Raw genomic sequence first — 12,046 nt, forward strand, 5'->3', positions numbered from 1 at the left:
ACATAAATGAAATAGAAAACAGAAAAACAGTAGAAAAGGTTAACCAAACTAATAGTTGGTTATTTTGAAAAGATAAACAAAATTGACAAATGCTTAGTTAGATTAACTAAAAGAAAGAGGGAGGGTGGGAGAGAAGAAGAGAGAGACAGAGCAAGACTTGAATCAACAAAAGAGTAAATGAAAAAGGAGGTATTGCAATGGATTCTACAGAAATTCAATGTATCATTAAGAGGCTACTATGAACCAACAATACAGCAATGAACTAGAAAACTTAAAAGCAATGGAAAAATTCTTAGAAGTCTACAATTTACCAAGACTAAATCAGGAAGAAATAGAAAATCTGAAGACTGATTACTAGTAAGGATAATGAATCAGTAAGCAAAAACCTCCCAATGAAGTAAAGCCCATGACCAGATGGCTTCACTCGTGAATTTTATCAAACATTGAAAGAATACCAACTCTTCTCAAGCGCTTCCAAAAAATCAAAGTAGCAGGAAACATTGCTGAATTCATTTTATAAAGCCAGAATTTATCCTGTTATCAAAACCACAACAGGACACTACTAAGAAAGAAAACTAAAGGCCAATATCCTTGATGAATACAGATGCAAAAATTATGAACAAAATACTAACAAATCAAAGTCAGCAGCACATTAAAAAGGATCATTCACCATGATCAAGTGGGATTCAAGGATGGTTCAACATATACAAAATCAATGTGATATATCACATTAATAGAATGGAAAAAAAGAACATATGATCATCTTAATAGACACAGAAAAAGCATTTGACAAAATTCAACATCCATTCATGATAAAATCTAACAAATTAGGCATCAAAAGAAAAAGGCATATATGACAAGCTTACAGTTTAACATCATCCTCAATAGTGAAAAAGATAAGGGTGCTCATTCCCACCAACATAGTACTAAAAGGCCTCACTAGAACAATCAGGGAAGAAAAAGAAATAAGAGTCACTACAAAGGCATGTGAAAGGAATGGCAAACAAAGAAGTAAAACTGCCTCTATTCGTAGATGACACTATTTTATATAAAGAATCTCTAAAGACCCAACCAAAAAACTGTTAGGTGTCATCAGTAAATCAATAAAATTGCAGGATAAAAGATTAACAAAAACTCAGTAGCATTTCTATATGATAACAATGAATTTTCTGAAAAAGAAAGAAATCAATCCCAATTCCAATAGCATCAAAAGCAACAAAATGCTTAGGAATAAATTTCAGTAAAGAAATGAAAGATCTCTACTCTAAAAAATACAAGATGTTAATGAAAGAAACTGAAGAAGAAAGGAAGAAATGGAAAGGTATCTAATGTTCATGGATTGGAAGAATTAATAGTGTTAAAATATGAAAAATACCAAAAGCCATCAATATATTTAATGCAATCCCTATTAAGATACCAATGACAATTTTATAGAAGTAGAAGAAACACTCCGAAAAAACTTTTGTGCAGCATAAAAAACCATCAGGAAAGTGAAAAGGCAAACTATTAAATGAGAAAAAATATTTGCAAATCATATATCCGATAAGAGGCTAATATCCAGAATATATAAAGAAATCCTACAACTCAATAGCAAAAAAAAAAAAAAGTAACCCAATTAAAAAACAGGTAAAGAACCTAAATATGCATTTCTCCAAAAGGTGAACAGGTAAGTGAAAAGATGCTCAACATCACTAGTTACTAGAAAAATGCAAATTAAAACCACAGTGAGATACCATCTTATGGCTATTAGGATGGACACCATCAAAAAGACAAGGGCTAACAAATGCTGGCATGCATGAGAAAAAGGACCCTTGAGCACTGCTGGCAAGAAAGTAAATTGGTGCATCCACTATGGAAAACAAGATGGAGGCTCCTCAAAAAGGAAAAAAAAAAAAAAATAGACCTATCCTATGATCCAGCAATTCTGAGAATATATCCATAGGACTAAAACAATCAAAAAGATGTCTGAACCTGCATGTTAATAGTAGCATTATTTATAATAGCCAGACATGAAAAAAACCTCAGTATCTATTGACCAATAAATTGATAAAGAAGTTATGGAGTGTGCATGTATGTCTGTGTATGCATGTATGTGGTTACATACATCATACATACATACATATATAGGTGGAGGGTTGGGAGAGGAGGAATAGGAATAAGATGTAAAAAGGCACAAGCCCCCAGCTATAGAAAAACAAGTAAGTACTAGGAATATAACATACAACATGATGACTACAGCTAACACTGCTGTACAACATAGAGGAAAACTGTTGAGTAAATGCTAAGAGTGCTCACTGTAAGGAAAAAATTGCCCATCTTTTTTTTCTTTTCATTCCACCTATAGGAGAAGATGGATGTTAGCTGAACTTATAGTGGTAATCATTTCACAGTATATGCAAATCAAACCAGCATGCTGTATGCCTTAAACTTACACAATGTTGTTATGTCAGTTATTTCTCAATAAAACTGGAAAAAAATTATAGGAAACTAACAAAGATTTCAATAGATTTATACTGTAAGAAGCACCATAGATTTGGACTAAAAAGAGCGGGGATAATTCCTTTGAGAATGAAAAGAGGTTGTAGAGCCCCAAACATCTATGGACAGGAATCAGGCTTAGAACCTTATTCAGCTACAATGATGAGCCATCTTTATGGAACAAGAACAATGATCCAGAAGTTAGAGGTAAGAGCCATGGAGTAGCAGTTGCAGGGAGAACTACTCTCAAAGCAAGAGATATTTTTCTTCCCCTGTGGAACAAAGGGAAATCAGGAAATAACGTTTGCCAAGATTTCAACATTGTCATGCATCAGTGATTGCTATGTCCTTTTAGTTTTTCCTTTTATTTATTTTTTTTAAAGATTTTTATTTATTTATTTGACAGAGATCACAAGTAGGCAGAGAGAGAGAGGAGGAAGCAGACTCCCTGCTAAGCAAAGAGCCCAATGCAGGGCTCAATCCCAGGATCCTAGGATCATGACCTGAGCTGAAGGCAGAGGCTTTAAACCACTAAGCCACCCAGGTGTCCCTAGTTTTTCCTTTTAAACGAGAGTTTCTATGAGGGCATTTCTTTCTATATATCCTCATCGGAGTCTAGAGATGTGGCAGAGCAGATAACTTGTGTCCTTAGTTCACAAATCTTCAAGTTTGAAAGGACCAAAATTCAAGGAGCTACACCTACCAAAAATGTACCCAAGGGGTCTCATGATATCTAGACTTAATTTAGATGACTACACCCTAGTTATGAAGCCTTGAAAAAACCAAGATATCCTTCAGCTGGGGAATGGATTTAGAAAAAAAAAAAAAAACAACTGTGGTATATCCAGACAAATGGAGTATTACTCAGTGCTGAAATGAAATGAGTTAACAAGTCATGGAAAAACATGAGGAACCAGAAATGCATATCACTAGGTAAAAGTCACCAATCCTAAAAAGCTACATACTCTAGGATTCCAACAGTGCCATTCTGGAAAATTATACTAGAGAGACAATAAAAAGACAATTAGAAGGGGAAGATATAAATGGGGCAGGGGTTATATGGGAAATTTCGGTACCTACCTCACAATGTAATTTTAAACCTAAAACTAGCCTAAAAAAATAAAGTCTTAAAAGAACATTTTTAATCTTAATGTTATAGATATGCACAAGAAGTAACAAAGCCACCCTCAACTCATCTGATCTTATTTTCTAAGATGTCTTGAACTAAATGTTTTTATTCTGACTGACAGCAGTAAGTCTAATTACCATGCTCACACTCATATTTCTTGGTTTATCATCTGTAACACTGCCTATAGGAGGAAGGAAATTTTGAGCCCTAAAGGAAAATAAATGAACTTAGCGAAACTAACACAACCCAACCACATTTCCTATTTTCACTGATAACATTATTATTCATAGATTCTTAAATATCTATTTTGATTCATCACCTTTGAATAGCACTTCTTGACTCCCTGCTATACATGATGAGGAAAATAACAAAGAGGCAGAAATCAAGACTCAAAACAGATTCTAAGGAGCATTTACCTTGTTCATAAAGTAGCTTCATATTTGAATCTTTGCAGGCAACCAGATTGTTGAGCAATGCAATCACACTTTGCATAGTGTTACCCAGAATGTTCTCCTGATGTTCCTGCAATAGATCACAATTTCCATCATAACTATATAGAATTCCACATACATCATGATAGAGACAAGTGGTCAAATGACCTCCATCCCTTCAGTCTTTGCATAAAGTTAAACAATTATCTTTCTGTGCTTTAATGAAGCAGACCCTTCTGCGTTACGGCACTCCCCATCAGGGCGTTAAGTCAGAGGGGAGGCAGCATGAACCCGTCAGTGTACCAACACTGCAACATGCACTCCCTTACCCATGAGCTGAGTGACAACCACATAGCCTCTGGGCGTTAGCTGGGGGCAGGGGTGTCAGAGTGACTAGAAATCAACCACATGGAGCTAAGGAGACCACACACCTGAAAGTGACTAAGGTCACAAAATAAAGCTACCACGTCTCAGAGTGACAGAAGCAGCAGGGTGACCAGGAAACCCTGGATGGACACATGGTTTTCAAAGCTTACAGAAACACCAGCCCTGCATCTGCTTCTGAAGCTGCTCTGTCCCCAGATGTGTGCCTTGCAGCCATGCCAGCCACCTGATGTTTCAAGTCTCACCATCTAGTTCTTCACTTGATCTGAGACAAAGGGTTTGCATTGCAAACCCCATGCCTAACAATTTCTACCCTTCTTTAGAAACACACATACTTAAGAGTAGATGTTCATGTTTGAATGTTCCACTGACACCAGTTTAAGAAGATGAATATGGAAGCGATGGTCTGCCACCAATTTCAACTAATTATTCCTACAGCTGGTTGGAAGGAAGGGGTGATTAATAAGCACAAGATGACACAACATGTTATTCATGATAAAGTAACTAACGATACATAGGAAAAGAGAAGCTAATACATCTTTTTCATTTTCTTTTTCTTTTTCTTTTTTTGGTCCCATTCAATAAAATAACACATTCTGCTCCTTGTTCAAAGACCAGCCTGTCAGCAAATACAGGGCAGTTTTGCTGGAGATAAATCTATTGTTCCTTCACTATATACATTTCTTATGATTAAATGTACCTTTTCTATGATGCTCTTGGTAATATTTTCGCCTCCCTGTGAAGCCAATACTTTCGTTTTCCCTTGTACTCATGGGGTAAGCACCACTTGCTGATATCGGCATTTCCTTTCATATAAAAGCCAACTATCCAAATCCCCATTACCCCGAACACTACGAACCCAGGACTGTCCCCTGACCAACCAGGTTCTCGGACTCCTGCCCTGGAGGTTCCAGAGTCCCTGCAAAATGAAGGCCTCTCCCAACCCCACAACTCAGTCTACAGAGGGGCAGAAAGCCAAGGTGCACTCTTGATCATTTAAAGCCCCGGCCCACCATGCTACTAGGGGTCTGCAGGATAAAATATTTGATGCAGGAAATAAAAGAGACCAATAATCCTATAACTGGACTGGAAGAAATGATTCCTTTTCTTTTCTAGCCATTATAAAAAACAATTGTTGTTTTTTAGTTTCTTTGTTGTTGGATTTCAAGCCATTCATAAACTATGAACTCTGTATAATATAAAGTGAGGAGTTTGTAAAAACTATAGCAGAGAATTCTCTTTACGTACTCTTCTCTCTTATAGCTATATTTATCTACAGATATATCTACAATCTTTATCTGTCTTGTAAATGTATATATTTACAAATATATATTACAAAATAAATTTTTGTATATAACACATATATAATATATTATAAATATGTATTTACACACAAAAATTAAATTTACCTATACATTTAAATATATGTATATGTATATATATACATACATACATATATCTCCTACATAGTGTTGGGGAGGAAGAGTGTGGAACAGAGTCCTTGCTCCTGCTCGAGATGATGCTGCGGTTCTCCAGGTAGACTGACAGCTACTGCTATGGCCCAGGTCATCATTTCCCCCAGAAAGAATGAAATACATCGCAGTTGAGAAGGTATAAAAATGAGTTAAACACACTTCCATTAACTTGTATCAAATTGAGTTATTTCCTTTCTCTTAGCAACTTTAATAAGATTTGTTCCTGCTGTTCACAACCGTATTAGCCTACAGGGGATAAACGATGCATTAAAAAACACCACGGTTACTTAAAGTGAGAGCAGAGGATTATAGGAAGGGAGAAAACAAGGGGTAAATATGTGGGGCCAGAGTTGTTCTCGGGGACTCTGCAAGCCTGGTGTAAAGACAAGTGGGAAGCTCAAGTTTGGTTCAAAGACCCCAGTCCAAGCCAGAGGGGAGGGATGATCCTGATGAAAGACTAGGTCCCCATTAGATGCTCTCTAGGGCAGCCCCTCCTCCCAGAAAGCTATGACTGAGTTCCAAGTTAAAAAGATTGTAAAAGAAGGCTAGGTAACGACCTTATGTCTTTTTTCTTTCCTTTTCCTTTTCCTTTCCTTTCCTTTTTAAATCCCCATGACTTATGAATAAAAGCAAGGAACACATACAAGTAAAGCAGTGTAAGGAGAGAAAGCAGCAGCCGATGACCTGCAACAGAACCTTTGGCATGATCAGGGGCTCAGGCACCAGTGGCCTCTGTGCTGATCTTAGCCCAGTGATGGCAGAGCAGCCACACAGGCCTATGAGGGGAAGGGGGGAGACGTGGCAGTGCTAACAGTTTGCTGATAGGACACTGTGTGCCACAGCCCATACCCCAGGCATGTAACCTATATCACTGTCTCATCTGATCCTCATGGAAACACTGAAGTGGCTACATTCTCCTCTTCCTATAGATACAGACAATGAGGTTAGCGAGGTGAAGTGTAACTTGCCAAGGGTCACGCAGCTCTTCAAAGCTGAAGCTAGGACTGGGTCTGTGGGATGGTGGAAGCCATGTACCTCATCGCCATGCAGCATTGCCTGGTGACCCACAGTGATGGGCACAAGAGACGAGAGATGGGGGAGGGGGTGAGAGCTTCCAGCCCGTCAGCACATCCTAGGGTAACCCGTACAACCTGAGGACCCACAGGGTAAGGTGGGAGGAATCTAAAGGGCCCAGATTGGGGTGTGGGAGGAGAAAGAAGCAGAGAAATACTGAATTGGGGCTGCTATGGTAGTGCTGTCCTGCCTGTGCCACCACTGCTGGCCTCTCCTGGCTTCATAAGTGCCCTCCGTAGATATCACCATGCTGTAAGACACAGAAACTAGGAAGCTAGTGGAGGTGCCAGGCAACTAGAGGAAAGAAAAGAGTAAGCACAAGCATATTACTCCCAAAACTGGAAGTACATACAATAGCCCCATTGCTCACTCAGCATGAACCTCGACCACTGGGTAAGAAAGGCAGAAGAGCTCATCAGAGAAGGCATCACTGACCACGTGCAAAGCCATGGAAGGACATCCCACTGCATTTTAAGATTATGATGAAATATGTAATTCCTTTATCCATAACCCATCAATAAGCACAGCTGACCTAATCTGTGTGCCTAATGCCATAATATATGGACATTTAATAAACAGAGCACTTGAGAGTACTAATAAAACATAGCATTTGCCAGTAGAGATAATTGGAATTGAAGCAGCAAAATCCTCATGTTTGGCAACATAGATGAAACAACTTCATTAAAATGTACAGCTTCAGCAAATGAAAGGCAGGGGAGCACTGGACCCTGAAGAATCAGCCTTCTCAAAACTAATTGCTTCAGTGCTTAAAGAGGACAGCTCTGAACTACCAAGGGCACAGCAAGGAAACACTCCTGAAAAATGATCAGCCTTCCCAGAGAGGCTTCACTGTAAACAAAGCATTATACTTTCTTCTAATATCTGAGGACAGAAATGGCATTCAAAGATGTCAGATGGCCAGACTCTAAAGTTTGGCAGGGCTCTTGATCGTCAAGGGAGGAAACACCTTTAGCAATCGAAAGTAACAATGAGCAATGGTCATTTTGCCCTTGGTGTGGGGTCAAAATTCCAAAGAGGGCAAAATAAAAGACAAGAACATCCTGGGGAGGTTGGAAACTGAGAGGAGGCAGAAAAAGAAGCACACGCAAGGATTGTAAATGTGAAATGTATCATCTCTGGGAAATAAACACAGGGCACGTCCTATTTCAACACACAGTGAGATCACATTTCAAGGGGAAACGTTTTGCACGTTGCACGACAGGATGCTAGTCTACTGTGCATGTGCTGGGACGGAGTACAAAGGTAACAGAAACAGAGTGGGTGTCCGCTCACTTTCCTTTTTATACCTTCTCACATAAAGTTAGATTCCTAGACATCTGGAGCCCACAGAAGACTCTTCAGAGCATTCAGATGAAATCAATGTATCAGAGTAGAAGAGGACACTCTTTCATATTACTGATTTTTCACAAGACTGTACCGCACACAGCTCCAACCCAATGGGATCCAAACTGAATTCATCCTGTCCTTTCCCCTCACCATCACCCTCTGGTCTCAATGAAGAGCTCTACCATCTGTCTATCATGCAACCATGAATCCTGGAATCACCTGGGACAGCCGCCTCTCTCCCGCCTCCACATCCCATCTGCAATGAATTCCCCTTGATTCTCCATGGGCCTCCTCTTGAAGCTCTCCTCTGCTAAAGATAGGTGGTTGTCGTATTTGGCCGGGGCTGCCATAAGCTCCTAGTGGAGTCTCTCCTTCTCGCCTCCGGTCCTCCTCCTCCACTACTAACCAGGCTCCTTTTTCTTGAGTGGCAAGACTCATCCCCATTCCTAGGGCTTAAACCTGGGGCCTGAAGGCCCAGGGAGTATATTAGAGTCCACTGTAGTCCCAAGGTGGAGGGCCATTGCTCCCACCATCCCATTTGTCCAGAGCCCCAGGGGGATTCTAAGGCTTGAGGGGAGAGAGGACACAAGAACCAGGAGATGGCAGAAGCAAGGGCATTGTAGCTCCACTGCTCTCAATCCCAGGGAAGTACCATATTATGGTTTGGGAAATATTCTCATGATTTATTGGACCAAATTCTGACTCCTGTGGGTAAGGAAAAGGGAAGGGAACAAGCTGAAGAAGCACAAATTTAAAATCAATCTCCAGGGGCGCCTGGGTGGCTCAGTGGGTTAGGCCTCTGCCTTCAGCTCAGGTCATGATCCCAGGGTCCTGGGACCGAGCCCTGCATCGGGCTCTCTGCTCAGCGGGGAGCCTGCTTCCTCCTCTCCCTCTCTCTGCCTGCCTCTGTGACTACTTGTGATCTCTGCCTGTCAAATAAATAAATAAATCTTTAAAAGAAATAAAATAAAATCAATCTCCACTCGTTTACCTTATAAATAGATATATGGGATTTCCTGGGGAGCAAGGTCCAGATATGGGCATCTGAAGCAAGAATGTTTCAGGTGTGATCATGTTGGGGCTGGGGCAACAACCACCGGGCATTTGCTCTGCCAGTTATGAAACAAACAGCTCCTCTGCCCCTATGGTCAGGGCTGCTTGGGGCTTAGCATTCTCTGAGGAGGCAAAGGGAGACCTTCAGGCATGTTCTTCCCCATCTGTAGCCAAAGGTGTAGGATGCTCTCACCCTAAAAGCCTGGAGGTGTAGAATTAAGTCTCTTCCTTGGTTTGGGTCATTATCTTTCTGATTCAAAGACATGAGAGAAAAGAATTTAAATTTTTTAATTTGACTGACCAATAGTGAAGGGGCCTTCTAGCAGCAGCAAATACAAGTTCTTATTAGCAACACATTCCAGCTGGCACAGAAGGGAGGCTATGGACCAAACAGCACCATTTGCCAATCATATGCCGAGCTCAGCCTGAGAAATCCAGTCCTTGCTCAACACCAACGGCGGACTGCTATGGATGTCCTTCTGGTAGATTAACTGTGTCACTTGGCTTGCTCAGCCCTCCTGCCCTTTCACATTATTTAAGCTTCTAGCAGGAAATTTCCATCCTTCTGGCTCCCAGTAGAGCCCTCAAGGCAGGCATGCTGGGTTGGAGCCAGTGCTACTCAGGAAGGAGAGCCCTGGCAATGGAGCGAGATGGAGGGAAGCAGCCAGGACCAGTGTCCCAGGAATAGACAGCACCCCTTCCATGTGTCTGCCTAGGGGGCTGACAGGCCAAATTGCCCTACAACACCCTATCTGAGCCAAACACGGGCCCCAGGTAGGGGGGACAAATGAGAAAATACAGGTGTGCATCCAGGTACACAACTCCTTTTGCCATCCTATCACATCCCTGCCACTGTCCAAGATAATAGACAATAATAAAATGTTACAAAAGTACAGCCTTGGCAAACTAATGTTCACTCTTAAAAATTCAGGCCAGATGCTGTTTGCTGAAGCTGGCAGGGATGGGGGTAGGGGGTAAGGCTATCCTTCTTGGTGGGCAGCACCGCTGGCACCTCCCGGTGTCTGACTTCATCAGAGCACCTACTGTATACAGTAACCCGTGGTTCATCCAGTCCTCACCTGATGACAAGCTCCTGGAGGGCAGAAGTGGGACTTTTAATCCTGTCCCCAGTGCGAGGTGCAGTGCCTGGTATGCAGAGGCCTCCAGTAGATTAACTAAGAAGCAAAACGGCTCAAAGCTGCTTGGGTGAATACAGCTGGGGAAGCTCATGGGATTCTCCTTCAAAGAATTACCTTGTCACAGACTAGATATTGTCTTTAATTAAATAACTGATAAATACTTATTGAGCAATGAGCACAATCTTTCTCAAAAAGTTTAAATAGATACATACTTTCTTTTGAGTATTTGCAATAAATGATAAATTCAGACCTTTTTACTTTAAATACATAAAATTCCTCCCATGTGAAATAGTTGTCAAGGACTCATGAAGCACTTGCATCGGCATGGAAAATACATACTCCCCAAATCCTGAAAGATGCTCACACAATTTTTTAAAAGATTTTCTATTTATTGAGAGAGAGCGCACACATAGCCAAGAGAGGGAGAGAAACACACTCTGCTGAGCATGGGGCCTGATGTGGCTCGATCCCAGGACCCTGAGATCATGACCTGAGCCAAAGGCAGATGCCTAACCAACTGAGCCACCCAGGCACCCCAATGCTGACACAATTTTAATGGCACTCTCTGTTAAAAGTGTTTGCTCATCTTGGACACATGGGTGACCCAGTCGATTAAGCATCTGCCTTCAGCTCAGGTCATGATCCCAGGGTCTTGAGATCAAGGCCCACATTGGGTTCCTTGCTCAGCTGGGAGCCTGCTTCTCCCTCTGCCTGCCACTCCCCCTGCTTGTTCTTTGTCTCTCTCTCTCTCTGAAAAATAAACAAGTATTTTTGAGAGAAATTGGAAGGGGAGGTGAACCATGAGAGACTATGGACTGTGAAAAACAATCTGAGGGTTTTGAAGGGGTGGGGGGTGGGAGGTTGGGGGAACCAGGTGGTGGGTATTAGAGAGGGCACGGATTGCATGGATCACTGGGTGTGGTGCAAAAACAATGAATACTTTTACGCTGAAAAAAATAAATTAATTTTAAAAAAGTGATTGCTCACAAAAATAAAGAAGTGTCCCATTTTAAAGAAAGAAAATATTACATATGGTGAATGATAAGATCAATACATTCCATTATCACAAGACTGTTTCTAATCACAGCTGTCTTCTACCAGGGGAAAGTGCCCACGCTGGGAGTTTACCAAGTGTTGGTACTCAGAGTTCCTGTCTCAAAGGAGTACTAGCAAAGTCTGCAGGGGAAAGACTGTGCTGACTGGCAAGTTTCTTTGAACCTAGGTTTTCAGAGAGCACAAAGAGATAGAGTGGTAAGCAGAAAGGAAACCAGGCTGAGGAAAGAGCTCTTTGGCCTGCCCCAAACCAGGAGGCTATGCAAGAGCTAAGCAAGAATCATACTACCAGACTTTGGAAGAATCTTAGAGAGCTTGCTAGTTCAATTTTTGGGTTTTAAAGATAAAGAAACTGAGGTTCTAGAAGAGAATAGAAGGAGCAGGCCAGGACTTCAACTCAGAATTTCTTCTTCCTTCCCCACCACCTCACTTTGTCCTCACAATTTACATTTGGACATGCAGAGTCAAGTTAGCCACTTTAAA

At 41.2% G+C, this 12,046-nt stretch overlaps 1 protein-coding gene across 2 annotated transcripts in view; it reads right to left on the minus strand.

Annotated features, from left to right (window-relative positions):
• ULK4 (unc-51 like kinase 4) overlaps positions 1–12,046 on the minus strand; it is a 628,848-nt gene that overhangs the window by 263,581 nt on the left and 353,221 nt on the right. For both annotated transcript variants that reach the window (XM_032312841.1, XM_032312747.1), the window contains exon 32: positions 4,024–4,129. In XM_032312841.1, the coding sequence (XP_032168732.1) occupies positions 4,024–4,129 (106 nt within the window). The remainder of the gene's footprint in view (positions 1–4,023; positions 4,130–12,046) is intronic.

This window comes from Mustela erminea, chromosome 1 (assembly GCF_009829155.1).
Source record: "Mustela erminea isolate mMusErm1 chromosome 1, mMusErm1.Pri, whole genome shotgun sequence".
In the NCBI taxonomy this organism is placed as follows: Eukaryota; Metazoa; Chordata; class Mammalia; order Carnivora; family Mustelidae; genus Mustela; species Mustela erminea.